Source organism: Brienomyrus brachyistius, chromosome 9 (assembly GCF_023856365.1).
Source record: "Brienomyrus brachyistius isolate T26 chromosome 9, BBRACH_0.4, whole genome shotgun sequence".
Lineage (NCBI taxonomy): Eukaryota > Metazoa > Chordata > Actinopteri > Osteoglossiformes > Mormyridae > Brienomyrus > Brienomyrus brachyistius.
In genome coordinates, this window is record NC_064541.1 from 3,177,501 (window position 1) to 3,205,321 (window position 27,821).

Below are 27,821 nucleotides of genomic sequence, written 5' to 3' on the forward strand. Positions count from 1 at the left end.
CTTTGCAGATCTTTACTGGAACTGTTTCATTAATTATCTCATAATATTCAAAATTAAGTGAATTTTCATGTTTTATTTCTGTTGTATCTTTAAGGAAGACAGATGCTCACCAGGATCATGCAATGAAGGAACTGTAAAATGGTTACACAATGTCCATCTTGAACAACTAGCTTGTTGGCTTAGCTGTTATTGACAATGGTTTTTTTCTACTACATATTAACTCCTTAGATCGTCTTTTACTAACCAAAAGTCCTCTTGGTGTAAAGGTAAAGCATGTTACCACAGAATACCAGTACCTGCTCACCTGGAAGTAATAGATATTTCAAAACTGGCAAGTGTTGTAATAAAAGTACTTTGTTTCTTTTAAGTGTACTGAAACTGAATACTTTAAGAATGCCCAAGACTAATGATGCACAAATGTTAAGTTAACATTTTTGCATACTAAGTAATGCAAATAAGAATGAAAATCTGATGCAGTTGCAATGGTGATGCCCTGTTAGTTGACATCTCTGAAATTCAAATGAAAATTCAGTGTTTAAAACTATGCAGGTGTACATGGCTTTTATTATCCACATTCTACATTCAATAACATGCTGAACCAAGGAGTTGGTCAAATACAGTCCCTTGCAGAAGTAATAGGATCCCTATGGCATCTATTCTTAAAAGATAGAAGCTACATGCATTTGTAAAATTAGCTGATCTGAATACTACAAATCATCTATTAATTTTGAACATTTTCAAAGTCCATTATCTTTGCTTAAATAATAAATCCATTTTACTTTGCAAAATTTTCAATAGAAATTTCAAATATGGTATACTATTAAAAAAGTTCATCAGTTTCCTGTTTTAGCTTATGTTTTGATGGGACTACAATTTGATGTTGGTCATATTTTTTCTCTTATGTTGACTAACATTTTTGCCAGTTCTGAATTCTCTCTCTTTTTCCAGAAAGGCAAAAAGGCTATTTGAAATAAATCTTTCTCTCTGAGTTGATATTACCGTTTGCATATTCTTCCATTGTTAAATTTGTCTGTGAACAGCAAATTCAGCATTTTAGATTGACCCTTTAAAACCAAAGCTTTAACAAAGGCTGTGGCATGAATAGATTTCATAATGTCCTTACAAAGCACATGTTGTGAGAAATTATATTGAGGAATTAGATATGTCATAATGCTGATTTAAGTGTACCATAAACTGATTGCATCTGACTGTATTAGAGCTGTATAATGGATTCACATTTTTAAATGTAAAGGTGAATCATTTTTACGCCTGTAGATGTTATGGCTATGGCAGTGTTTAAGCATAATATACTGTAATATTTTTAATAAAGCAGATGGACGAAGAAAGAAGAAAGAAATCGAAGTATTGCTTGTGGGAATGTGAAATGTTTTTCTTTATCACATAAAAAGTGTGACAGATATGTTGAAGAAATGCGAAGAGAATGCATATGAATTTAGTCAATGGAACTTAACAAATTGCAAGATTAATTAAAAATGAAGGGAACATTTATAATTGTTTATTTAATTAAGTTCATAGTTATCCTAAGTTTTGGAAGAGATGATGATGTAGGATGATTTAAAATTTATTTGTATTATACTGCAACAAATAGACACCACCACATCAGAAGGACATAAATATATTTTGGAAAATCACTTTAGTTCTTTTAGTTAAAAAGAACCATATTAATTTGAACGTTAGCTGAAGTGGAGTATTTATATGACTGTCCGTGTCTGGATATAGAAACAAATTTGTTGGTACCCTTACGGCTCATTAAATAATGCTTTTTTTCTCTTGAAAAGTGATTCAGTTAAAAGCAATTGTCTAATGTATACCTGCATGTCTTTAGTATGTGACAGAGTAAACCAATAAAATTGTGAAAAGAAATTATTTGTTTGTCGAATTGAAACAAATAACTAATCAGCTGATCATATGTCAGCAGCACAGTGTATGAAATCATACAGATAGTTAGGAGCGTTAATGTTCACATCAAACACCAGAATGGGGAAGAAAGTTATTGGGAATTTCAGAAACTGCTGATCTACTTGGATTTTCATGCACAACCAACTCTAGGGTTTATAGAGAACGGGACAGAAAGAAAAACATCTAGTGCATGGCAGTTATCTGGCTGAAGATGCCTTGTTGATGGCAGAGATCAGAACAGAATGGCCAGACTGGTTGAACCTTGAAGCAGATGGGCTGCTGTCTCAGCAGAAGACCACACACCACATGCCACTCCTGTCAGCTAAGAACAGGAAACTGGATACAGAGGGCACAGGCTCTCCAAAACTAAACAATGGAATATCTGAAGATGTTGCCTGGTCAGATGAGTCTTGATTTCTGCTGTGACATTTAGATGTTAGGGTCAGAATTTGGCGTAAACAACATGAAAGAATGGATCTATCCTGCCTTGTATCAACAATTCAGGCTGGTGGTGGTGGTGTAATAATGTGGGGAATATTTTCTTGCCACACTTTGGGCCCTGTAGTACCAATTTAACATTATTTAAATGTCACAGCCTACCTGAGTATTGTTGCTGACCATCTCTTTATGACCACAGTGTACCCAGCTTCTAATGGCTATTTCCAGCAGGATAGTGCTCCTTGTTACAAAACTCATATGTTCTGACACTGGTTTCTTAAACTTAACGAGTTGACTGTACTGAAATGGTCTCCATAGTCAACAGATCTGAATCCAATAGAGCATGGGTGTTGGAACGGGAAATTCATATCATGAAGGTGCAACTAACAAATCTGCAGCAAGTGTGTGATGCTATCATGTCATCATGGACCAAAGTCTCTGCAGAATATTTCAAGCACCTTTCTGAATCTATACCACAAAGAATTAAGGCAGTTCTGTCCAGTAGGTTTTCTATCCTAACTGGATTCTGATGAGCCACACCTGTTAGCAAGTTAGTAAATACCAGGAACAGGTGTGGTTCATCAGAAGCCAAGTAGGATAGAAAACCTACTGGATAGTAGCCCTCCAGGACCGGAGTTGGAGACTCCTGGTCTAGTGATTTAATTTGAAACAAAGTGTGGGAAAACATATTTACACATTGGTTGAGGAAAGATTAGAATTATATACAGACACTCCTCTACTTACGAACTTTCAACTTACGAATTTTCAGACATACGAACGAAGAGGACTGCAAGTACTAATTGTGTTAATTGGGCTCCTGTTTCCTGTCCGCAACATCAATTTTTTTTTCTGCACACCAATTCCAGGAAGTACGACTTCTGGCCGCTACTCCCGCCACGCAGCAGCATAGCGTGCGTACTCCCAGCATCCTAGTTCTTTGTATTTGCATGTACCCTTAAAATGATGTTGAATGACTTACGAACATTTCAAGTTACGAACAGCCATTCAATCGTAAGTAGAGGAATATCTGTACTTTAATGTTATTCCAGCCTTGAAGCATTGTTAATGTCATATTAACCAGTGGATTAAAATGGGTAATAAAACAATTAATGAAATATGTCATGAATAATTTAAAATGTGAAATAAAAACATTATTAATTTTAAAGTCAAAGTAAACTTTATTGTCATCTCTATTACAGTGAGGGAAATAATTATTTGACCCCCTGCTGAATTTTTAAGTTGACCCATTAATAAAGAAATGAGAAATAATTTCACTGGTATGTTTATTTAAACAGCAAAAGATAGATTATTAACAAAAAAGCAAGAAAAAATCAAAAGGTTGAAGATGTAGACAGGTTAGTGACCCAAGAATACTATTTAACATGCCATTATATGACAATGATGGTTTGGTATCTGTTAATATTTAAGTACTACTTGTGTTGTGTTAGTGCACATGTACTTGACCTAATTTCTTGCTGCCTTGTAGGGGATCAAATATTTATTTCCCTAGATAAATGACAAATTGGTTTGTAACTGTTACATAATGAGTATTTTCTTGCTTGTTTTGTTAATATTCTAGCTTTTGCTGTTTAAATAAACATACCAGTGAAATTACAGACTTCTCATTTCTTTATTAATGGGTCAATTTAAAAATTCAGCAGGGGGTCAAATAATTATTTGCCTCACTGTATATATATATGTACATAGAGAGATGTCATATATAATTATTTCATTATTTATTTAATCACCTTTGTCACTTTGCGTATTAATTTAATCTGTCAGTCTGAGTCATCAAAATGAGTTGGCGGGACTAAAGGCAATCTATGCAAGGCGGTTGGCTGTGCCTGTAGGAACATGCTTTTTCTGCCAATCAGCTTGAGCCGAACAGCGATAGTCCCGCCAAATGAGTTTGATGGGTCAGACTGACAGATAAAATTAATTCATGATGTGCCGAAAGTGCCAAAATTAAATCAATAATGAAATAGTTATATATGACATTTAATTAATAAATAATGTTTTTATTTCACTTTTTAAACAATTCATGACAATTTAATTCATTGTGTTTTTATTCCCAATTTTATATCATTCATGACACATTTAACTATTCAATGATGTTTTTATTTCCCATTTTAAATATTGTATTTATTTATTTAATTCTGGCTCTTTGCACTCCATAAATATGGAGGTTATCACGATCCTGGGCGTGCGAAGCGGCGATCGTGCGGGTAGGCGGGCAAGGAACAAGCAAACGGGTCGAAGTCAGGGCAAAACTGGGGGTTTATTACGGGAACAGGGAACATCAGACAGGAAGGAACCTCACCAAACCACATCTAACCACAATGACGGACAGGGGAAACAGGTCAGACCAGGACTTAAATACACCAAGACTAATCAAAGGAATCGGACAAAGCTGGAGACGATCAGGGAAGCACACGTGGGTAATCAGGGGGCGTGGCAGACACGAGGAGTGGACGAGCCGGGCATGACAGAGGTGAAAGGAAATTTATTTTTCAAAAATAAAATGGATTTTTAAAAAACAATTCAAACTGCAACTCAATTCAGATCATTGAATCAGATCATGAATTTAAAATCACCTTAAAATAAAGCCTAATATTAATATTGCTGGAGGTACGGTATTTGTTTTCAAACGTCATTTTTACATTTTTCATTTTAAATGTGTGATTCCAGAAATTATGTATTTATTTGTGAGTGATGCACAGTAAGTTTTAAACTAACCATCTGACAATACATTTGGTTCTGTTCTCATTTTGGTTATTAAATCAATTGATGATGATGATGATGATGATGATGATGAAGATGGTTATTATTATTATTATTCCTGCATCTCTGAACAGGAATTAAGAAAGAATTGCGATATAATAAAACGATGCTTAGGTTCAACGTCATTCATATTGCATGATTTCATGAGTTGTCCTTGTCTATCTCCCGCTGTTGATCACCAGTGACACATACACAAACTTCCGGCGTGTCACCGCTGGCCATCAAATCAGATGCTTGCTGCAGACCAGCGACTTCCGGTTAGTCGCGGATATTGCATCTAGAAACAATAGAAAACCGTATGAAACTGGGTGGAAAAACCTAGCTAGATACACCTGTGCGTACTCTGTTGAGGTCACATATTAATATTGAAAATATGACATGGCGGAATTAGTTGTGGTTTTATTCTTGGGTAACTCAGACAAAGCAGGAAAACAGAACCCGAGGCCGACAGCTTGGTGTGCTGCAGCTAGCTGGCTAATAGGAATGATGTGCTGGTAAGTGACTGTGATTTTGACAGAGGATAATTAATAAGAAAAACAAACGTAGTTACGAGTAAATGTGATGAAACGCTGCAGGCAGAATTAAAAATCTAGCAGGTGAGGGATCAGCTCGCGAGCTTCTTGCAGCTATCTAACGTGGTTAAATCGTGCCCTTGTAAAATTAGTAATACGATGGAAACCACACGAGACATGCACATTATCTTACAATAAACTCCGTATGTTTTTTGTAGTATTTATCACATGCGTTTGAACTTGGTCCGATTTTAATGATTTCCGTATCTGACAGTGCTAGTTTGCTCTTGCTTGGGGTGTTTTATAGGAAGCTGTCGGGTTTCTATCGTATTATTATTTTGTTACTGTATTTAAAACCTTCTTTAGGCTGTCCTTGAAGTGCGACAAAAATTAATTTACTTTACTCTTGTTGTGTTACATGCTATCTTATCCAACTACTTAACCAGTTTTGCACACCTTTAGTTAATGTTATATGCATTACATTTTGCCATTTGCGAATGTATATCGGTTACAGTTAGCTTTATTTTTGCTGTTGGTTGTTTGGGATCTGTCACGTTTCTGAAACGTTTTAGGGAATTTACATTTAGAATTAAACAGTGACATTGACAAAAGTAATTTCTGATTCTTTTCACCTTGAGCAGAAATTACATGAACTGGCCTGACTGAAATTATATCAGGGTGGTGAATTTATTTTAACAATATAGTGCAAAATTTGTGTGACTTTACGTTACCAAAATATCAAATGTTTACCAAAATATTGGAAAAGTCTCATTCCAAATTCTAGGTTAAATTAAGAATTTTTATTTTTCTCACACACAATTATGTGTATTCTGTACTGTGTACAATGAAATTCGCTACTACCTTGCTCCAGATTGTGAACAGGGGGCATAACTATAAAGAGACATGAAATTTAACTATGCTGTAGTGTGCAATTGCAGTTGGCAGTAAAGTGGCAGGTATTGTAAGAAAGAATAAATAAGAACTTGCATATATACACTATATATGTGTATGCTGGGTATTGGATATTTGTTCATTAAGGATCTGTATTGCCTGGGGGCTTTTCCGCATCCTCTTTGTGCTCCCCAGGCAGCTGTAATGTTTCCTCAACCTCAGCACAGAGAAGTGGACATTGTTGTAGTGGCTGGGATCCCTAATGATCTTTGTGGCCTTGAACCTGCATCATCTGATATATATGTTCTGAATGTTGGAGAGTGCAGTCGTAATGTGCATTCAGCTGACCACACAACTCTGTAAAGCCTTGTGGTCATGCTGTGTGCTATTCCTGAATCAAGGTGGTGATGATCCCTGTCAGGATGCTTTTGATGATAGCTTTGTAGAAATTATTTAGTATTTGTAGGGGCAGCATGAAATTCCTGATACAGGCATTGGTGTCCCTTCCTCACGAAGGAATCAGTGTGCAGGTACCCAGTCAGGTCTTTAGTTTTGTGAACACTGACATACTTGAAGCTCTGCCTATCTCCCAAAGCATCCTTTTTCCTGATGTGCTGGTAGATCCTCTGCTGTTTCCTCACAAAGTCCACAATCAACTCCTTTGTATTTTTATTAGTAGCAGACTGTTTTCCTGCCACCAAAATAAGCTCTTCACCTCCCCCAGGTCGGCCTGCTCCTTGTTATTGGTGACCAGGCCTACCACAGCTATATTGTCTGTAAACTTGACAGTGATGTTGGAATCAATTGTATCCAGCAGTCATAGATATACAGGGAATACAGCAGGTGGCTCAGCAAACAGCCTGTTCAGAGTTGGTGAGGTTTTTAAAACATTGGTATGATTTGTTGTGTACAGGTGTTTTATTGTTGTGAGTAGTGAACTTGAGTTAAAACCACTAATGTCATACATTGGGAATTTCTTGCATGCACTCAAATTTCATCGATTATCCCATTGTACTGCACAAACCCAAGAAGACTAAAATTCTACTTTGTAATTAAGCTTCTATTATATTGGAAATTGATAAAGAAAAATTACAGCATTCATATGTGTTCTATTAGAGATACAACTATGAGTCACAGGATTGTGGTCAGTTAGTCAGTTTCTGTTGCTTATTGGTGTTGCTAGCCTTTTAATGAATTCATGTTACCATTGATAATTGATAATTGATGACAAATAAATTGTGATGCCCATAAATTAGTAAGCTGTATAAATTCAGCATATCCTTATACTTATTAAATTTGGTTAGTGGAACATGCCACATGTGACTGTTTTGGTAAATCATAAAAGCAATAAGCACTGAAGTGCCGGTGAAGAAAGGGACAGATCAACAGCCATAGCATCTTTTCAAAGAGGAGTTATCGTGGATAAACAACATGAATTTTTACAATTTGAAGTCAGACATGTTTATTAAACATAAGGATACACCGAATTTACACAGATTATTAACTTCTGGGCATCACAAAATACCTCTCAATAATATGACTAAACTGCTTACCAAAATGTGGGGGTAAATAAACATCTCTATAGTACTGAAGAGCCAGCCTCTGGACAAATGTTTCACTTGTCATCTGAAGCCCTGGTAACTATTGTGCTTGCTCCGTATAATCACATAGAATAGTTTTGTGGGGCTGGGTTATACTGACATGCACATTTGATCTTTCACTGTGCTTTAGACGAGATGCTGACCGTTTTACGAAGTGCATCCTGGAAGTGAATCATTTCGCCAGTTCCACAGCTCAGCAGCTGCAACATCTTTTAAGAGGTGATATTGTGGATAAACAAGGTAAAAAGACGTCGGTGGTTTGGCGGTACTTTTTGAAGTTTAAAGTCCATTTTTTTAGGTTAATATAGTTTTCATTTGTATTTCAGTTAACAAATTTTTCTTAGTTTTCATTTCACTTTTAACTTACAGTAACAACACTTATCCCAACACACACACTGGCATATCAGTCAATGTAGAATAAGGTCAGATTCTAACCTAAACATTTTCTCAAACACTTCTTCAATGGAGATTCTAAGGTAACAGGCAGATAACTTTACAGCTTTAATGGTGAATGTGTCTAGCAGCTATAAGGATAAAGGATTTTAAAAAGTGCACCATATTAATGGTAATTTAATAAACATGAATAAATAACAGTTAAGGTGGTTTTGCCTTTTCTGACGGCCCATTATCCAGAATAGTACCTGGCGTTTCTTCTTCAAGTGCTTGTGTATAGCGCTAATGCTGCTGTGGTATGCCATCAAAACTTTGCACAGTGTACAAAATGCAATTTTGTTTCGTGATAATTTGTATTACTCGCAGAATTACATAGAAATATTGAAAGAAAACATTTGTTATAACAAATTAAAGCTGATGTTGAGAAAGAATCTGTAGTTTTGGCTGTGGTGTGTCTGCCAGCTGGATGGCTAGTTAACACTTAAAGTGTTTACTTATACAATTCCAGCACTGACATTCTATTTTAGAAATGTTTGTTTGCATAGCTGCTGTTTGTTTACATTTATACTCAAAATTTGAAGTTGGTTTTATTATTGTTCAGGTTTCTGAAGAGTTACAAGGTTAAAATACTTAAGTTCTCGTTCAACTAAAGTGTTAAACAGTTTTGTTATGCTTAAGATTTCCAGGGAAAATACTTCCTATACTATTTTTGTGCTTACATTTGATTTATGCAGTGTGTATAATGCTGTGCCGCTTCTATCCCATTATAATGCAGCTACTGCTGCTGGTACCTTGTGGCAATAGATTCACACTTCGATTTAGGTAGTTTGTCATCAATGACAGTAGGTCATGATGTAGGAAGGATGGAAAATGCCCTTCATTTTTTTTACATTAGTAAAGGTTGCTGTTTGCCAGCTGCAGTCACCGATAAAATGTTGTTCAGTACCTATAGTAGTGATCCTGTCTTTCTTGTTCATAGTATAGCCTCAGAATTATAGCATGATATTTCAAGGAAATCTGCTGTAATAATATTTATCATGATTCAGAAAAAATATACTGAACAACATTGACAAGTTGAGTGCTCCGCGAGTCAATCACCCGTACCCACACGCAGCCATTAATATCAACCTTGTAGTCTGATTACTTGGTTGATACTGATGCACAGTAATCACAAGGACTTTACATGACAGGCATAATTTTTTTTTCTAGATGCTAGTTTTTCGGTATTATATGGGCATTTACTTATGCCCACAATTTGGTATGCAGGTTAGTAGTACATCTCAAATATTAATGACCGGATATGCCAAATTTATACAGATTTCTAACTTTTGGGTGTCACAGTATGCTTTTCATTGATATTTTCGGTCTACAGGGGTGCGGAAATCCAACACCCGACTCGTCTGACACGGGTAAATGACCGTCGGACAAGCGTGTTTTTCTGGTTTAAGTTGTCCGCGGTCATGTGCAATTTTCTGGAGAAAAAATGAATTATGTGCTATACAGGGCACATTTTTACCACTACTTTCAGGTTTTAAAGATTTGGGTACGCGTACTTCATGCGGAAACAGTCAGCTTAGGTATGTTCTTCATGTCTGAAATTGGTTTTCAATATTGTTTACAAAATGACGGCCGATTTTCCAAAGAGGAAGCACTCTTACGGTCTTGCATAAGTATTTTACCCTACTATTTACACGTTTGTAGATGCGGTCATGCCGACATTACGATGTAATCTGATGATTTTTCATTATAATCGATAACTTTTATATATTATTGATAAAATTCATTGTTTCTACATAAAAATGCGGTCATTTTACTTACAGTGCAAATGTTTTCACCACATAACAAAGTTTGTTAGGCAGTTAATCTTTCCTGAAATTTGCGATTTCGCGTAGGTTGTGATATATTCAATATTGAGGAGTTAAGAAATTTATTGCGTGACAACATTAATTTTGATGAGCTGTCTATAGATAAGTTTTTGATTAGAGAATTTTTCATATAAAACTAGTTGGTTTCGCGCTGTCAGTTTATTAAAATTAAAGAAGAAAACATTCTGTTTCCAAATGAAATATCCATAAAAATCTTCACTTAGATGCGATTATTATAAACATCGATGATATTTACTTCTTTGGAAATGTACCATCTTGCGGAATTTCGAATACGTCATTAGGAATTACCGTGTGTAAATCATGATGCTCTGCGGTAAGTACATTTTCCTCGCTATATGCGTGTTGCTGAAACTGAAGCAAGTAGCATCGAGGATGAGAAATGGATCGTTTCTTGATTAAAAATGGCACAACAGGTCCTGAAAAAACTGAGAATGACTTCAAGAAATGAAAAACAAAAACTGAAAGGGACCGCGAGTATAATAAAAAAAAACATCTTTTATATAATTTTCTAGAGCAAGGTTGGCAAAATTCTACTCCCTGAATGAACTTTTTCAATTTTAAAATGTAAGGCAGCTTTGGTATCAATAAAAGAGATCATAAAAAATAAATGTTCACTTTTGATGTTTGTTTATGGGCAAGTGAATTTAACAGGTGGATTTTTTAAGTTTACTTGTCCATGGACAAGTAAAAAAAAAAAAAGATATCCACCCCCCTGTTCTACGAATCTGATTCTCAAATTATGGGCATAAGTAAATGTCCGTGTAATACCGAAATGCCAGCGTACGGACAAATGTATATGCCGGTCATCTAAAGCACTGGTGATTATCATGCAGCCCTACTGTCTAGGAACATTATACTGGTCAGAAATTCTCAAACTGTGGGATTATTATTAAATATTCAGAAAATCAAATATATTTTTTTCATTCGGCAGCCTCCCTGATTATAGTGGTAGCAGTCTGGTAGCCAGCTGGTGAATTGCAACACAGGGAAATTTAATCATGTCACATTTTTGCGGAGAAGTGGGGAGAGTGCGTTAGGTAGGCATGTAATAATGTTTTCATATTACTGTGGTATTTTCATTAATTAACTATATTGCAGGTGTGTCCAAGTCATTGGTGGCACACAAAGGACAGGTGTCCATCCGGTGAACCTAATTACGTTAAGTCACACAAAGTGTTCCAGGCGCCCCATATAAATGGCCCGAACCTGCAATCTGACCCCATCAGGCAAGATAAAGTCACTTGTTCCATCAGTATTCCGTGTTGTTTTGTATAGAATAGAATACTTCTTTAATGTCTGTCAAATTTACATCAGATGGAAATTCATCTTTGATAGTGACAGACTTTGACATTCAACACTCATAAATGAATACATTTAAAACAATATACATAAAATACCAATATAATAAAACTAGCTGCTAATTAAATTATCTAAAAAATGTCTTTGTTAAGGATGGTTACAGCTCATGGAATAAATGACCTCTTGTAGCCTTTTTTTCTTGACTAATGGGACTACAAATCTCCTGCCTGATGGCAACAATAGGAAGGCACAATGAAGTGGATGAGTAAAATCTTTATAGACCTGTTGTGCCTTTTTTGTCAAAATCTGTGAGTTCAGGTGGGTTGTGAGTTGATGTTGTTTATGTTTGATTTTCCCGGCCTGATTGACCATTTGTGCCAGTATGTTCTTCTGTTTAACCGAAAGTTGCCCATACCATGACACTATGTTGAATGTCAGCACACTCTCAGTCAGTGATTTGTAAATCATGGACATTGTGCGCTGGCTGGTGTTAAAACTCCCAAGCTTCCTCTTTGTGAAAGAGCCAAGAGTTAAAAATACTTTGATTTGTTAATAATTTTCTTGCTGATTGTAATTAATCTTTTCTGTACACTGTAAATATTAGTAGGGAGGTAGGGGATGATGTCCTTTATTGCTTAAGATTGAAATTGGACTGATAATTTGATTGTGTGTCTCCATTCAGGCAAACACAATGATAAGGTGAGGAAAAAACCATGAGATTCTGAAAAGACTGATTGATGCCATCTAATTCTTTGGTGAACAAGAGCTGGAATTTAGGGAACTCTGACATCAAAGAGAGCAAAACAGTAATCTAAAGCTGTGTAGCCTACTCAAAATCAGACTTTATAGTTAAATATGTACATGGTTACTAAATGTAGTTTTTGTTTGTTAAAAACAAGTACAAGAGAACAAATTTGGAATGGGAGATGTGAATTATTATAATTAGGTTCACCAGACATGCATTATTATTATTATTGGCTTTCACTGGTTTGGACCTGACACAGTTTGTTTGGTGCTAACGTGCAAGCTTGAATAAAATAAATAGCTAAATAGCTGAAATTTATATAATCCATGTATAATAAATTGGTAGCACGCTATCGGTTTTCAAGGACTTTACCTTCCAAGCCCTGCTTCATGTGAGTATATTTCAAAGGCTCCTGTTCTATGTTCCAATAGCCTTCGCATCAAGGCAAGTAGGTAACAGCCCGGCGGCATAGTTATAAATTCAAATCTAACTCACACCAGCACCATTTACCCATTCTCGTTTTCAACAGGTTCTCCCCACTCAATGAAACACCCACTGAGATGCCTGTTGAGAGCGTTCTGGTAATTAGAGATTCTATTTTAAGAAACGTGAGAGTAGTGACTCCAGCGACCATAGTAAATTGTCTCCTTGGTGCCAGAACAACCAACATCTCTGCAAATTTAAAAGTGATGGTTAACTGTAAGCATAAATATTCTCAGATTGTTATCCATGTCAGCACTAATGATGTCCGATTGAGGCAATCGGAGATCAGGTCAGGCTGGGGAGCATGTGCTGATGCATCACGCTGGTGCACTCACCACATCTTGGGATAACCCCCCCAGCCAGACACACGGTCCAGTCCCACCCACCCCCCCCCCCCCGGAAATGGTCATCTATTTCTCGCAGCAATGAGGATCCTGCAGACCAGATCACCCTCAGACAAATGCGCCACATAGCTGTAGTGCTGTAAGTGACGCTCCCTCACAATGCAGGTAATGTGCCTCATTTGGGACTTCTCTAGCAACCACTCGTTCAGCGCAAAGTCAAACCAGCAGTACCCAAGTATTCCAGTCTTCATCTCAGGTCACTGGATAATAATCTCTCGAGCTGTTATTTCCTGGCTATGACGTTAAACTGCATCCGGCCCTGCAAGTGGTCCTCCAACTTGCAAGGAAAATTTGTAGTTGATGTGGTGCTGAGGTGTTTTCCGTTGCATCAGCGTGAGGCTGAGATGCCATACAGCAGATAGCAGCCAACATGAGGGACATCAACATGATGCCCAACAATATCCCAGAGTGGAAGAAGCACACCTTTGATGGCAACAAGGTTTTCTACAAGAAGAGCAGAGGGAGAGCCTTCTCATCTACATGCTGAAGGAGCAGCTCATCCAGGCCATCCACAACAACCAGATTCTGATAATGATCGGGGAGACCAGCTCTGGAAGACCACCAAAGTCATGCAGTACTTAGCCGAGCCGGGGTACACCACCCGCAGAAAAGATCAGCTGCACCCAGTCGCGATGTGTCAATGCCATGTCCATGGCCAAGAGGGTGTCCGAGGAGTATGGCTGTTTCCTGTGTCAGGAGGTAAGCTACAATATCCGATTAGAGCATGGCACCAGCCCAGAGACGGTGATCAAGTACATGACGGACAGCATGCTGCTGAGGAAGTGCCTGATTAACCTGATTAACACCATTGCAGAAACGGCCGGACATGAAGTTGATTGTGATGTCGGCCACACTGGATACCATCAAGTTCTCCCAGTACTTCTACAAGGCTCCCTTCTTCACCATTCTGGGCCTCATGTACCCTGTGGAGGTGTTGTGCACCATGAAGACTGAGACGGGCTACCTGGATGCCACTCTATTCACGGTGATGCAGATCTACCTCACTGAGCCTCCAGGTGACATCCTGGTGTTCCTGACTGGTCCAGAGAGGAGATCGACACGGCCTATGAGATCCTGTATGAGAGGATGGACGTCCCAGAGCTCATCACCCTTCCTATGTACTCTGCCCTGCTCAGCAAAATGCAAAGCCGGATCTTTGACCCGACACTGTCTGAGTGATCTCCAACTGGACCTTTCTACTAAGACAAATTTCATAGAGGTGTGCAACCTTGCAAAGATGATGTACATGTGAAGTGCTCTGGTCCCATCTCTACTAGCTGTGGCCACAAAATGAGGCACAGATTATCATCGCTGCATCACTGGCTGTCAGAATGGTGCCCGATAAATGGTGTGGGTTATATAGACAGTTGCCGGACGTTTTGAGGTAGGCCTGGGCTTTTAAAAAGGGACAGTATTCACCCCTTGCGAGCTGGTGCTGATCTCCTGTCCAAAAGCATAGCTCATATGCTTGAGGCAAATCACTGATTAGCTAGAGCCTAGTCCAGGTGGCAGGCAGACCAGCATAACCAACTGCCTGCTAGTCATCACCCAGAGTTCATGATATTGGAACTGTGTTTGTTCCCCATACTTTTTATCATGGATGTCTATAACATCATAGTGTATGTCATAATAACTTGATAAAAAATAAACCAAATCCATTGTTAGATAAAAAGTTCAATGCTAGGCTAAAACTCAGACTGCCAAATGTAAGATCACTGGCTCCTAAGGCATAACTAATGAAACGATTACAGATTTTATTCTTGGTGCCCCATGTCTTACTGAGACCTGGCTTAAACCTAATGAATGGCATTAAATGAATCTACTACAGCTAAATACAGTTGTATTGAGTATAACCCTCAACCGAAACACAAAGGTGGTGGCATTGCTGCAGTATTTCAATCAAACCTAGGAGTGTCTGTGAAAAGTGGTTATAGCTTTAACACATTTGAAATTCTAGTTCTTAATCTTGCTTATATTGTCCACAGGAATCGGCGCTTGGCCTGCTACTGTTCACTTTATAAATACTACCACTTTGGTAACATTATTAGAAATCGTAGTGTTGGGTTCCATTTGTTATTCTGATGATACACAGTTAAACCAGGTGATGCAATGCAGCTCTCTGGGTTAGAAGACTACTAGACATCCAGTGTTGGATGGCAAAAAAAACAGTTTTCTTATGTTAAATGCAGAAAAAGCTGAAGTACTGCTAGTTGGACCCTAGGTGGCTTGACATAAGTTTGACAACCACAATCTCAGTGGTCTTCCTACTCAGCTTAACGCAGTGATCTTGGTCTCCTGGTTACTTCAGATCTATGTTTCAATCCTCACATAAGAAGTACTAGTAGATCTGTGTTCTACCATCTACAGATCATAGCCATGGAAGATGCTCTTCTTTCATGATGCAGAAAAACTGATACATGCCTTTGTAACTTCCAGACTGGCCTACTATAATGACCTCCTTTCTGGTTGTCCACCTGGATCCTCACATAAACTTGTACAAAGTTTACTTTAGATTACTGTACTCTAGTACAAATGCAGCAGCAAGATTTCTTACAAACTCTAAAAAATTTTTCATATTAGCCCTTTTCTATGCTCCCTTCACTGACTTCCAATTAAGTCTGACTGGCTACTGCAATTGCTACTGCTATTAACTTACAAAGCACTGAATGACCTTGCACCAGAACACTTTAGAGATCAACTGGTCTCTTACAACCCTCCTTGCTTGCTTTGATCTCAAGGAGCAGGATATCGCTTAGTACCTAGAGTGGAAAACAACGGCAGACTACAGAGCATTCTCTTATAGAGCTATGCAGATGTGGAATAGTCTTCCAGCGGTTGTGCGAGATTCAGACTCACTTTCAGTATTCAAGTGAAAACTAAAAACACGCTTGTTTAGTCTAGTTCTTAGGGACTCTAGCTCTAGCTAACTGCTCAACTCCAGTTAGACCTATAGTTTGAAGTGTAGAGCTGAGTGGCAATCAGTGCCATTGGCTTTGGATGAAATGAACTGTCAGTGCTGTCACTCTAGCTTCACACTTCCTCATGGTATTGGAGTGCTGACTTTCAGGGACTCCCTATGCCTGCGTTCCTACTTGTCTCTCCTTGTTGTCTGTTGGAACTTACATATTACACTCACCAAACCATTTGCACTGCCTCTACTTTGGCTGATTGAACATTTTATTTCCACTACCTCTCCTGGGGTGTGCTGTCTGGAGACCCCAAAATATCAAAATATTCTGCCTACCCTGCTACCTGCGATTCCTCCACTACCTGTGGTGACTTTCTGGCCTGCTCACCCTTTTGCCTGTGACATTTCTCCTATATGCCCTGCTGCTATACTGCTGTTCATACTGCCATCAGAAGCAGCACATGCATCTACCTGCCATTACCTGCCTGCTCCCAGCTTTGCAACTCAAATCTTTAGATTTGGATAATGTGAATTTGGACTTCTGCCATCTTGCCCACTTAACTTTGACTTCCTTTGCCGGCCCCTGGAGGGTGGGCTCCCCCTTTGAGTCTGGCTCCTCCCAAGGTATCTCCCTTCTAGGGAGTATTTCCTTGCCACTGTCGCCTCTGGCTTGCGCACTGGGGGCTTTGGGCAGGGATAATGTAAAGCACTTTGAGACAATGTAATATTGTGAAAATGTGCTATAAAAGTAGAATTGAATGGAATTGAGATATGGGGCTCTATTTTGACTATCTCGCGCAAAGCGCAGCTAACATTTATGGGCATGTCCAAATCCATGATTACTATTACAGTGGAGTGTTTGCCTGGCAAGCCAGATTGCTTTTCACCTGAGGAAATGGATGTCCTTGTGCACATCATCTACAGGAGCAACACTGTTCCACCTACGCCTTTGAGGTGAAACAGGAATGGGATGAGGTAGCAGCGAGTGTGTCTTCCATTTCTGGCATCATTAGATCACCCACTCAGTGCCAAAAGTAGTACAGTCGAACCTCGTTACTACGTACAAGACGGGATATCAAAAACATGTACGTTATAAGCATAGAACGTTGTAACCACTTAGTGCAAGATGGATGAAAGAACTCACGAAATATCCATGTAAATGATAAAACTTTAATAGAACAGACCCTTAAATTGACTACAAAACAAAAGAACATATTATTACTTGTTAAATAATTCGACAAAGCTCATTTGGATCCTTGAAATTTTCCTTAAATTACTCACGATTACTTAGTGCCAGCCAGCGATAAACGGCAACGAAAATACACAACGGCTGCTCAAAATGGATTTTTAAAATAAACATTCGCATCCAAATTGGCATTTGGCCTGAAAATATTAATGAAATATTGGTCAAATTAAATCATAAAATCCTTTACTTCCATTATTATTCTAAATTCACAATTACCGGCATGACCGGTATTTCACAAGGTTTAATAAACAAAGAATATGCACACAACACTTAAAAAGCCATTACTACGCAGTCCAGTAACGATCGGTCAAGGCAACTCATTTAACGCTGGAAGTTACAACACAACAGACAAATGTGCATTGTCGGGCGAAGATCAGGTAGATACAGGTAGATGTAGCGACACAAGTTGTGGTGGGCGGGGAAAGCGCTGTACGTTGTAACAATGGTTAGTTTTCGTATTTTCTCTAGAAATTTGGATGTTGTATCGAAGTTTACGCTGTAAACAATGGCTGCTATTGGAATAATACATAGGCTAAAAACGGGAATTAGAAACCTGTACGTTGAAAAGGTGAAAACGTTGTATCCGGGGTACGACTGTATAATGATGTCAGAAGATGGGGGGGGGGGGGGGGAAAGCTCGTTGCTGAACAAGCACTGTGGGTGCTTCTGTGTTTTATTGTATTTTTGGGTTTGCAGAAGTATAAATAAAAGTGCACTCTTTGTTCAAACAAAACACAGCCAATATTTTTTAAGGTTTCTCAAAATGGTCAAATAAAAGGCAACAAAAAGGCTACAGACGATTCATCTCTTCTGTCAGTTGATCCCTGCTTGCCCATGCTGCTGCTGCTGTTTGCATCGGTCCATGCAGTTCAGCATCACGCCTTCTAAAGTCCTCTAATGTGTCTCATTTATGTCCATCCATCACGCATGTTATGCAACATACAACATGTCACAAAGAATGCCTCAACCTTCTGATGGCTGTATTGTAATGTTCCACCTGACTTATCTAAATATCTGAAATGCATTTTCAGCAGTCCAAATGTCCTTTCAATTACAGTTGTGACCAATAGTTTTGAGAATGATACGAGTATTGGTTTTCACAAAGTTTGTTGCTTCAATGTTTTTAGATCTTTTTGTCAGATGCTTATAATTATACTTCAGTATACCATAGAAGCATTTCATAGTGTCAAATGCTATTATTGACAATTACATTAAGTTTATGCAAAGAGTCAATATTTGCAGTGTTGGCCCTTCTTTTTCAAGACCTCTGCAATTCATCCTGGCATGCTGTCAATCAACTTCTGGGCCAAATGATGGCAGCCCAGTCTTGCATAATCAATGGTTGGAGTTTGTGGGTTTTTGTTTGTCCACCTATCCAACAAGATGGCAGTAACTTTTAGGAAAACAAAAAAATCTTGCTGATCTTTTATTGTGTTGCTGTTAATTTGCTTAATTTAATTGTAAATTGTTTGTTTTTTTTAAGCAAATATAAACCTACTATCCAGAAAAATAGCCTTAAATGTTTTCAACGACTGTCTAAGAGTTTTGCATAGTATTGTATTTTTTTTGCCCATGGTACTTGCTGCTTAGTATGAACCCTTAGAATGTTTGATTTCTCATTTCCTATACATCCTGGGATAGGATAATTTATTTTTAATTCATAGTTTTATTTGTTACAGTTTTTTATAAGGTCTTTGAGTGCAATGAAACTCATTTTTAGCTGCATTTAAAATGTATCTGAAGAGTGTTTTAAATGGTTTAGATACTCCTTAATAAGCTTAATAAAACTAACTTATTTTTTGTCTTTTAAGCTAACAACTGGCAGCTGGGTTGTCATTAGAAGATCTTGAAAACAACATAAGAGAGGAATAGTGCAGTCTTGAAAATGCTCGAAGAGGAAGAAGACTTCAATTTAAGTAGTTCTGAAATGGGACAAAAAACAATAGATGAAGGAGACAGAACAGGAAAAGAATTTGAGGAGCAAACTACAGATGCTTTAACTTCAGCTAGTATGACAGCAGCAGCAGATTCCTCTGATGGACACCCAAATACAGACCAGCAAAGTCCAAAACACAGACGAGGACGTCCCAAAAAAAATCACGACATCAAGAATCAACCATTTATGAGGGGGGAATTTAGTATTGTTAATGTGTCCTTGACTAACTCTCCACAGAGGCAACACACAGATTCTGAAAGGACATTAGCAAATAAAAGCTCTTCTGAACAACCTTTGAAAGGAACTGCTGACCAAGATCAAAAACATAGGAATACGTTTTCATCCTCATTTACCTCTGCAAATGAGCAGCCGGTCACTTCACAGAGTAGAGAAATTGCAGTCATCATTCAAAATAATTGTTCTCCTGTTTCAGATATGATTCATCATGTTCCTGTGTCGGACACTGAACGTCAGTATGAATTAAGTCTAGAAGAGCAGATGAACAATGATGGCCACTCTGAAGGGGAAGAACAAGGCACAGCCCAGTCTTTATCCAGTATGACTGATCTGACTTGTAAAGAAATGGTAAAATGCAAGAACTCGCCTGCACTTTATCATTATACAGTGGCATTCAACAAATCTAGCACAACCTTGGACAAAGGAGATAAAAAAGATAAGCAGGACACCCAAATTGCAGAGCTGACACAATTAGGAAATTCTGTTTGTGTTTTCTCAACTGATGCTAAATCTACTGAACTGACAGATCAAGAAGAACTAAAATTGGACACACTTCAGGAAGTTCCTAATGTGGAAAACACTGGTGGTTGCTCTCTGCCAGATGAGTTGAAATGCCTTGATCCTAATTTTACCATACAAAAGTCAGCGTATGAGAAAACATTTCAACCTGTAGAGGAAGTAGTAAAAGAACAAATGAATAGAGGAATGTCACCTGAATCTGAGGTTAAACATAGACGGAAAGTTGGTCGCCCACCAAAGAGAAAAAGAATTGTGAAAACACAAGTTTTGAAAAAGGTTAATCAACCTCTTCACCTTGACTCTGTGCAGTGTTTCCATGGAAATAGTGATATTGAAACTTTTGACAAATCCAAAATGAATGTTAAGCCCCTTGAAATTATCGAAAAGGAAGCTGCTCTCAAGCCAAAACCAACTGGATTATCAAATTTTGATGCTTGTCAAATTCAAACCTATAAAACATCTGTTAAAAATGAAGACTCTCAACAAATTATTTCTATGAATATAAAGCCGCAAAGGAAGGTTGGACGACCAAGAAAGAAGTGCATTACAGGGGTTGTCGAACATAATGGGTGTAATGCCCTTGTGAAAGAATCCATAAATTTTTCTCCCCAAACTTTACTTGGCAGAAATATTTTAGGTAAAGTTGGCATTTGCAGTGAAGAGCAAAATAAAAGCAACAAAGAACAACAAACACGAAAACCCCCTTTAGAAGTCTCATCTCAGGAACCGTCTGTGAGGAGGGTAAGTGAAAAAAATGCAGTGCATAAGGAAAAGATTAATGCTTTAATGACAAATCCAAATGAAATTCAAGAAGTAATTGGTAAAGAGAAGAAGGCAAGCACTGAAGGTTTGCAGGGTCTAAAGGACACAGATGAATTGAACCCAAATGGACCCCTATTTCAAAAACCAACACAATGCAGTCATCAGAAAAACACATTAACAGAAATGAAAAAAGGAAAAAAAGTGGTCCAGGAATGTTTACCATCACCTCAAAATGTTTTTGAGCCACAAACCCAAAGTGCATCAGAACAAGGAACTAAAATTGTTCATGTGGACAAATCGAAACAGTTTTCAGATCAAGGCAGACAAAGTAAAGATATGAAGATTCAAGATCTAACAGACAATCTTGAAATTCCACAACAATGTCTCATGTTGAGCCAATCCACTGATTTAATTCAAGAAACACGAGGCAATATCAAGGAGGGAGTGAAAAAAGTGAACACAGCATGTGAAGAGCTGGGGAAGGCAGGGAAAATACTTACTGGATTCAAGGCCAGTAGTGAAGCAGTAAAATTTAAACGCAAAATTGGTAGACCATTAAAGAAGAAAACACTGATTAAAATGGCAAGACAGCTGGTCATGGCACAAGAAGGAAGGGTAAATAAAATTAATCTAATTGGACACCCAGATACTCCGAATTCCTCCCAGAATATTACTTTGCATCATTCCAAAAAAAATAAAGGTAAAAAAGAAAAGAAAAAAGCCTCATGGCTCACCAGCCTCCCTGAAACTCATTTGCGAAGGTACACTCGAGCATGCAAAGTAGTTACAGATTACACAATCGAAAAACATGAAAGTCATCTTGGACACCGCACCAATAAACCCATTTTGACGCCTGATCCACTTCTGTTTCCAGGCAGAACAACAAAACCATCAAACCTGCGGAAAATAGTCACCCCTGAAACTAAGACTGAACAACTGGCAGAACGCAAATTCCTGGGAAGGAAAAGAAAGCATCCTAAAATAGACATCAAAATTGAAGAAACTTACCATCCAGGCTTGTCAGATTTTTCTTTAGAGAATCCTGTTGCCTTACAGCAGTCTCTTTCAAAAACGATAGTGTCTAATTCAGTTCTTTCCACTGGGAAGAATGCACTAAATATTTGGAACAAGCAAAGGAAAGCTAGAAAAATTAAACCAGTAATGGTTCAAATGGAAAATGTACTACCACACAGCACAGACAGTTATGGTAACATGAACAGATGTCTTTCTGTTCCAGAGAACATATTAACTCCTGAACACGAGCCAAAGTGTATACCATGTAGCCCAAATGTGACTTCAGACATGATTGAAAGAACTCATAATACTGTAAATATGAAAGGCCAGGGGGAAACTGAAATGTCTCAGACATCACATTTTTCAGTTAACAGTATGCCTGAATTACAAGTTGATACATCCAACAAATATCTTCTTTCATCTCAGGATGCAGCAAAGACTGTTAATGTTTCTCCTGTCAAAGTGCCTAGAAAACGGGGAAGACCTCGCAAAAATCTCATCATTCTGGATCAGGAATCTGAAAAAGAGGTAAAAACACAAACTGATACCAATAGTTCAGTAGCAGATCGAAGTCCCTCTCTATCAAAAGTATCCTGTTCAAAATCACCAGAAATGGGAGTGTCTTATTTGGATCTTTCAACAAAATTGAGTCCAAAAAAACCTCATAAAGTAGACAGACGTCGGAAGAGGTTCAGGAATCAGAAAGCACTTCCAGGGTTGGAAAGCACATTGGATAAGCTTTTCGAAACAGTTACACAAACTACAGATACTGAAATAGAAGGTGTCCCCCAGAAACATTCCAAAGGCTTAAATGTGGAATCAGTTCTGCAAAATGCAAGAGAAACAAAAACTTGGCAATTGTGCCAAGTTGATACTAACTTAGTTTCCATGGTTCAACAGCACATTAAATTTAACAGTGCGCATGAATTCAGAAAACAACGAAGAAAAGGAGTGGGCTCTCGGAAGAGACGCAAGAGGAAAAGGTCTTGGTGGGATGATCGTGGAAAAACTAAGTGTGAGCCTTTGGAAACAAACTTTGAGCTAATGGTGAAAACCGATGAAGATAAAACAGTAATTGAGAAAATGAAGGAAAGTGTTACAGTTGAGAAAATATCATCTAAACCACTTGACGAGTTTGCTAATATGAATCACCCTGAATTTCATGCAGCAACTGATTCAATAACACAAACTCGGTTTGTGACTGAAGAACCTAAAACCGATGGGGAAATATTAGCTGTGGTTCAATCAGATGCAAGGACCAATATAAATGCTCAACAAGAAACAGATTCTGGAAACATACTGCATGAAAAACAAGATAATTTCAACATCCATAAAATGTTTACCAAGAATCAAGTGTCAATTGAAATTGACAAAGGAAATCAGATACAAGTCAGCTGTTCAGGAAATGATGTAGGAAAATCATTGGAAGTCATGACCCCAGAATCATACAAAAAAACAATGGACAAACTGACAGCTGAAATTACCCAAGGCAAAACCTCTTTAGACTCACACAGTGAAACTGAGGCAATTGATATTATGGATTCAAAGACAGTGCAGTGTGAAGAAATAGGGGCATCTGAGGTAACCATACCTGAGCCTGGAGAAATATCTGAGAACACCAGGAAAGAAGATGAGCAGATACCAATTCATGCAATAGAACAGAGAGAAGGAGGTGCCCTGACCTTGACATCCATAAAAACATTTAAGGGTAATGACTCGGATATTCTTCATTTAGTGTCTACAGAGTCTACCATCCAAATTCCTTTTGACTCAAAATCTCTGGAAACTGTTAATGAGAAGAACACTTCACATGAACATATTTTGTCTAATCTTTCTGATGAGAAAGCAGCAAGAAAAGATTTATCCTCTCATACCTTATTTTCAAATTTGTTCCAAAATCAAAACACTGCAGAAGAAAATTTAAATCAACTTAAACAGAGTGATCAATATCTTGATGAAGATAAAAGAAGCACAACCATCCCTGAAGATAATGTTGCAGAAAAAATATTGGAGGAAGCGTCTCCAACTTCTAATCCTACAAAACCCCGTGGACCAGGACGTCCACCCAAGTATCAGGGAAGGAAACCTATAGAATGCCATTATTGTGGACGGTCATTTCATTATATCTCGTCTTACATTATCCATCGTCGTATCCATACAGGTGAGAGGCCATATAACTGCCAGGAGTGTGGAAAGACATTTGCTCAGCGTTCTAACCTGAATACTCATAGAAAGATACATAACATGTCAGAATCTTTGCAGTGTCCATATTGTGACAGCAGGTTTACTGATAGGGATAAACTCCTTGAGCATTGCAAGACACACACAAAGGGCTCAGACAAAGCTGATTTTATTGAGAAATTGGGACAAGAAGGCATATGTATTGAAACACAGCATAAAAGCAATTCTGCAAGCTCTACCATAACTCTGAAGGATGCAAAACCCCATGTATGTGAATTTTGTGGCAAAAGATTTTGCTTTATTTCAATGCTGAAGATCCACTTGCGTGTTCATAGCAGAGAAAAACCATACACTTGCAAAGTTTGCGGCAAGGCCTTCAGCCAGGCTTATAGCTTGTATGCGCATGAGAAAATACATTGGTCAGTTAAGCCATATGTTTGTACTATGTGTGGAAAGGGATTTACACAGCTTGGAACACTGAAAACCCACCTTTGCCAACACAAAAGAGAAAACCATGTGAAGAAGGTAAAGACCCCAATAACTTTCCAGTGCCATATTTGTGAGAAAAGATTTGGTCTCCGGCATCAGTACAACCTTCACATGCGTACACATACTGATGTTCAGTCTTGTACCTGTCTTGTGTGTGGCCAGAAAGTCTCTGACCTCAATGTTCATCGCCAGTCTTGCATCAAATTAGGTGGAGAGCACGCATTAGCAGAGGATGGAGGAACTATTTCACCAGTTTGCCAAGTTTCAGAAAAATCTCAATATCGGTATAGTCAACATTTTCAATCCCAGCCCCTACAGCATTCAGAGGTCAAAAACAACCAGTATCATCAGCCACAACCCCTTCAACCACAGTATGAAGACTACCAGAAAACTCGGGCTGACATATCTTACCCTCAAGTACAAAACTATAAACCGTTCCATATGAAAAAGGGGAGCCATTCTTCACAAACTTACCCCATAGTTATAGATTCATCCACACGACAGACTGAAATTTCTAACTTGGAATACCTTCAACAGTACTCTCTTTCAAGGTACTGTTGCTTTCAGTTGCAACATTGCGATCATAAAACTAATCCCAGGAAATATTTATGCCCACGCTGTGGCAGACTCTTTAGACATTTGGGGCGACTTCGAGCTCACATGCTAACCCATATTCGGGGACAGACCTACACATGTGGACACTGTGGCAGAGTTTTGGAAAACTGGAACAAATTCTGGTTGCATCAGCGAGTTCATAGACAACAGCAAGGACGTTTCTTTTGCTCCACGTGTGGTCAGGGTTTTCGCTTCACTGGATTGTATAAGCAGCATTTGGAGGAACATACAAAGCAACAAGCAATTGGATGTCCTCTCAGTCCTTATACAATTTCCCATGAAGAAAGTTTAAAAACCCACCAGCGAGAGTGGCACAATTCTTATAAACCATGTAGATGTAGTATTTGTGGAAAAGGTTTCCTCCATCAGAGAAACTTAGAAAGACACCTTTTAATTAAACACAGCACTCGCTCATGTTCCTGTTCTCTTTGCAGTATCTCCTTTTCTTACCCCAATGAGCTACAGATACACCTAAAGACTCATGCAACCCCAAATAACCATGTTCCTGCAGTTTCATCACAATCTATCTTGCTGCCCTACAGATGCGCAGAATGCAAAACAAGCTTCAGAACCCTAAACTTGCTATTTTCCCATCAGCTGTGTCACTCCTCGTCTAGCAAAACGAAGGCATGGCACACTGGAAAAATTGTTGGCCAACAACACCAAAAGCAGCTAAGTTATAGATGTAAACATACAATGGCACCTTTTGTTCGTCCTGAAATTTCGTCTTTGAGCTCCCTTCATACCAGGAGACGAAACTTCTATTCCTGCAAAGATAGAATTTCAGTCCCAATCACTAATCACATTTCCAGTACAATTTGCCAACAAGACAGTTCTAACGTCAGTCACTCCATTCCACCTGTACATCTCCTTTCTCAAGAAGGAGGCAGTAAGATAGGCAACCCTTCCAATATTCAACCCTTGGTTGATGACACATGTCTAACTCAGACTGTGCCGGCTTCCATAGTTGTGCCATTTTCTGAAACTCAAACTGAGCACTTCAATTTTCATACCCAAACTAGTACATCCATCCCACCATCTACTCTTCAACAAATATCACAGGCCCAGAGGGATTCCCAGAAAAAGCAAATTCCTTATGCCCCAAAACCCCTTCATACTTATGAGATGTCCACCAGAATTATCCGTAGAGTCTTGTCATCATCTTTTGATGAGAATGAAGAGGATGATGAAGATAGTTTTGACTGTGCAGAATGTGGGGCGCAGTTTGGTGATGTTCCAGGATTATACGAACATTACTTACAGCATGCCAGAGGAGAGGTGTAAGGAACCAAATTGTTTGAAGAAAAATGTTTAACAGAGGCCATTATATTTAACTTTTGCTTATTTTGATAATTTTTTTTTCTCTGTCCATAGAGTTCTATAAATATTTATGTTCTTGGTACTTGTAAATATTCAGTTTATTCTAATGAGGGTGGAAGATTACAGGTATACCTCAATGAGTGTGAGGAAAGATTGGTCTTAAAAATATAATTGCTAATGACAGGGCTGAACAGCTGGTTTTGATGGTTGCTCAAATCCCAAAATATTGCAAGTAAACATAGTCTGTAATATTGTAATATTCTGGTCAGATTTAGTTTCTTGCCTTTGAACACTATTATTTATAAAATGTTTCCCCATTGTTTTGAATGAGAACCTAATGTTAAATGGTTTGGATACATTTTCACATGTTATCGCACTATTTTCTTAATGTAATGTTAATTTGTGGATTATGGACACTAAAAATTTCCAAGCTGTTACATACTTGGAAGGCATTACTACGAGTTTTGCCCTGAAAATGGGAAACATGATTTTGCATTTATTAAAATTGTTTAAACTGTGAAGTTAGTGTGAATTTCAGTAGTGCACTGTACAAATTGCATTCATTGTGTTACAGTTTTTTCACTTTTGAAATGTGAACTAAAAATATGTATTGATTTCCTGTTATTGAGATTTAAAAGAAAACAAAAAAAATCATTGTAATATAATTGTAAATATTCTGTTTTTGTTTCACAGTTAGCTTCCTAAAAAAAACAACCAACACTCTCTTGTAACTGGCATTAAAATATAAAATGTTTGTTTTTCCCCTGAATTCAGTTGCAGATTTTACTTTTAAATTTGCTTTGAAAAAACAGAACCAAATTAACCAAATTAATTTCTTTTGTTTGATCTTTTTTGTGTTATTTTTAAGTGTGTTGCATAGCAGAGATTAATGCAATAGAGGTTAAAAGGTTTCTACAAAATATTAAAAAAGGTTATTTTTTTGTAATTCCTTGTAAATGTCATGTTCAAACAAATCAATAAAGATAAACTTTTATATTGTGATTCCTGTGATTAATTTACTTTTGATGTTTTAACTCATTTTAGAATAGGAAGATTTATTAAATATGCACGAGTCTAGTTTTTTGGTAATAATTTTAGCAGACACATTTGTCCAAAGCAACATGGAGATTAGAGAAATGGCTCAGCCAGTGTCCCTGGTGCACCTGGCTTTAAGGGCGTTACTTAAGGGTCCAATTCTGCTATCATTACCCTGCTGGCAATGGGATTTGAACCCATGACTT

At 37.9% G+C, this 27,821-nt stretch overlaps 2 protein-coding genes across 6 annotated transcripts in view; both read left to right on the forward strand.

Moving 5' to 3' along the window:
• Positions 1–1,884, forward strand: part of si:ch211-288g17.3 (serine/arginine repetitive matrix protein 1) — a 4,932-nt gene extending 3,048 nt beyond the window's left edge. For all 3 annotated transcript variants that reach the window (XM_049024335.1, XM_049024334.1, XM_049024333.1), the window contains one exon: positions 1–1,884. This exon is cut by the window's left edge and continues 1,567 nt beyond it. The gene's annotated coding sequence lies outside the window, so the exon portion shown is untranslated.
• A 3,493-nt stretch (positions 1,885–5,377) lies between these two features.
• Positions 5,378–27,574, forward strand: si:dkeyp-84f3.9 (uncharacterized). 3 transcript variants are annotated; one of them, XM_049024241.1, is made up of 3 exons: positions 5,378–5,633; positions 8,274–8,383; positions 19,319–27,574. In XM_049024241.1, the coding sequence occupies exon 3, from the start codon at positions 19,393–19,395 to the stop codon at positions 26,542–26,544; it is 7,152 nt and encodes a 2,383-aa protein (XP_048880198.1). In that variant the 5' UTR covers positions 5,378–5,633; positions 8,274–8,383; positions 19,319–19,392; the 3' UTR covers positions 26,545–27,574. The 3 variants fall into 3 exon arrangements, with proteins under 3 accessions (XP_048880198.1, XP_048880200.1, XP_048880199.1); XM_049024242.1 differs by lacking the exon at positions 5,378–5,633 and adding an exon at positions 7,785–8,179; XM_049024243.1 differs by lacking the exon at positions 8,274–8,383.
• Positions 27,575–27,821: the final 247 nt, after the last annotated feature.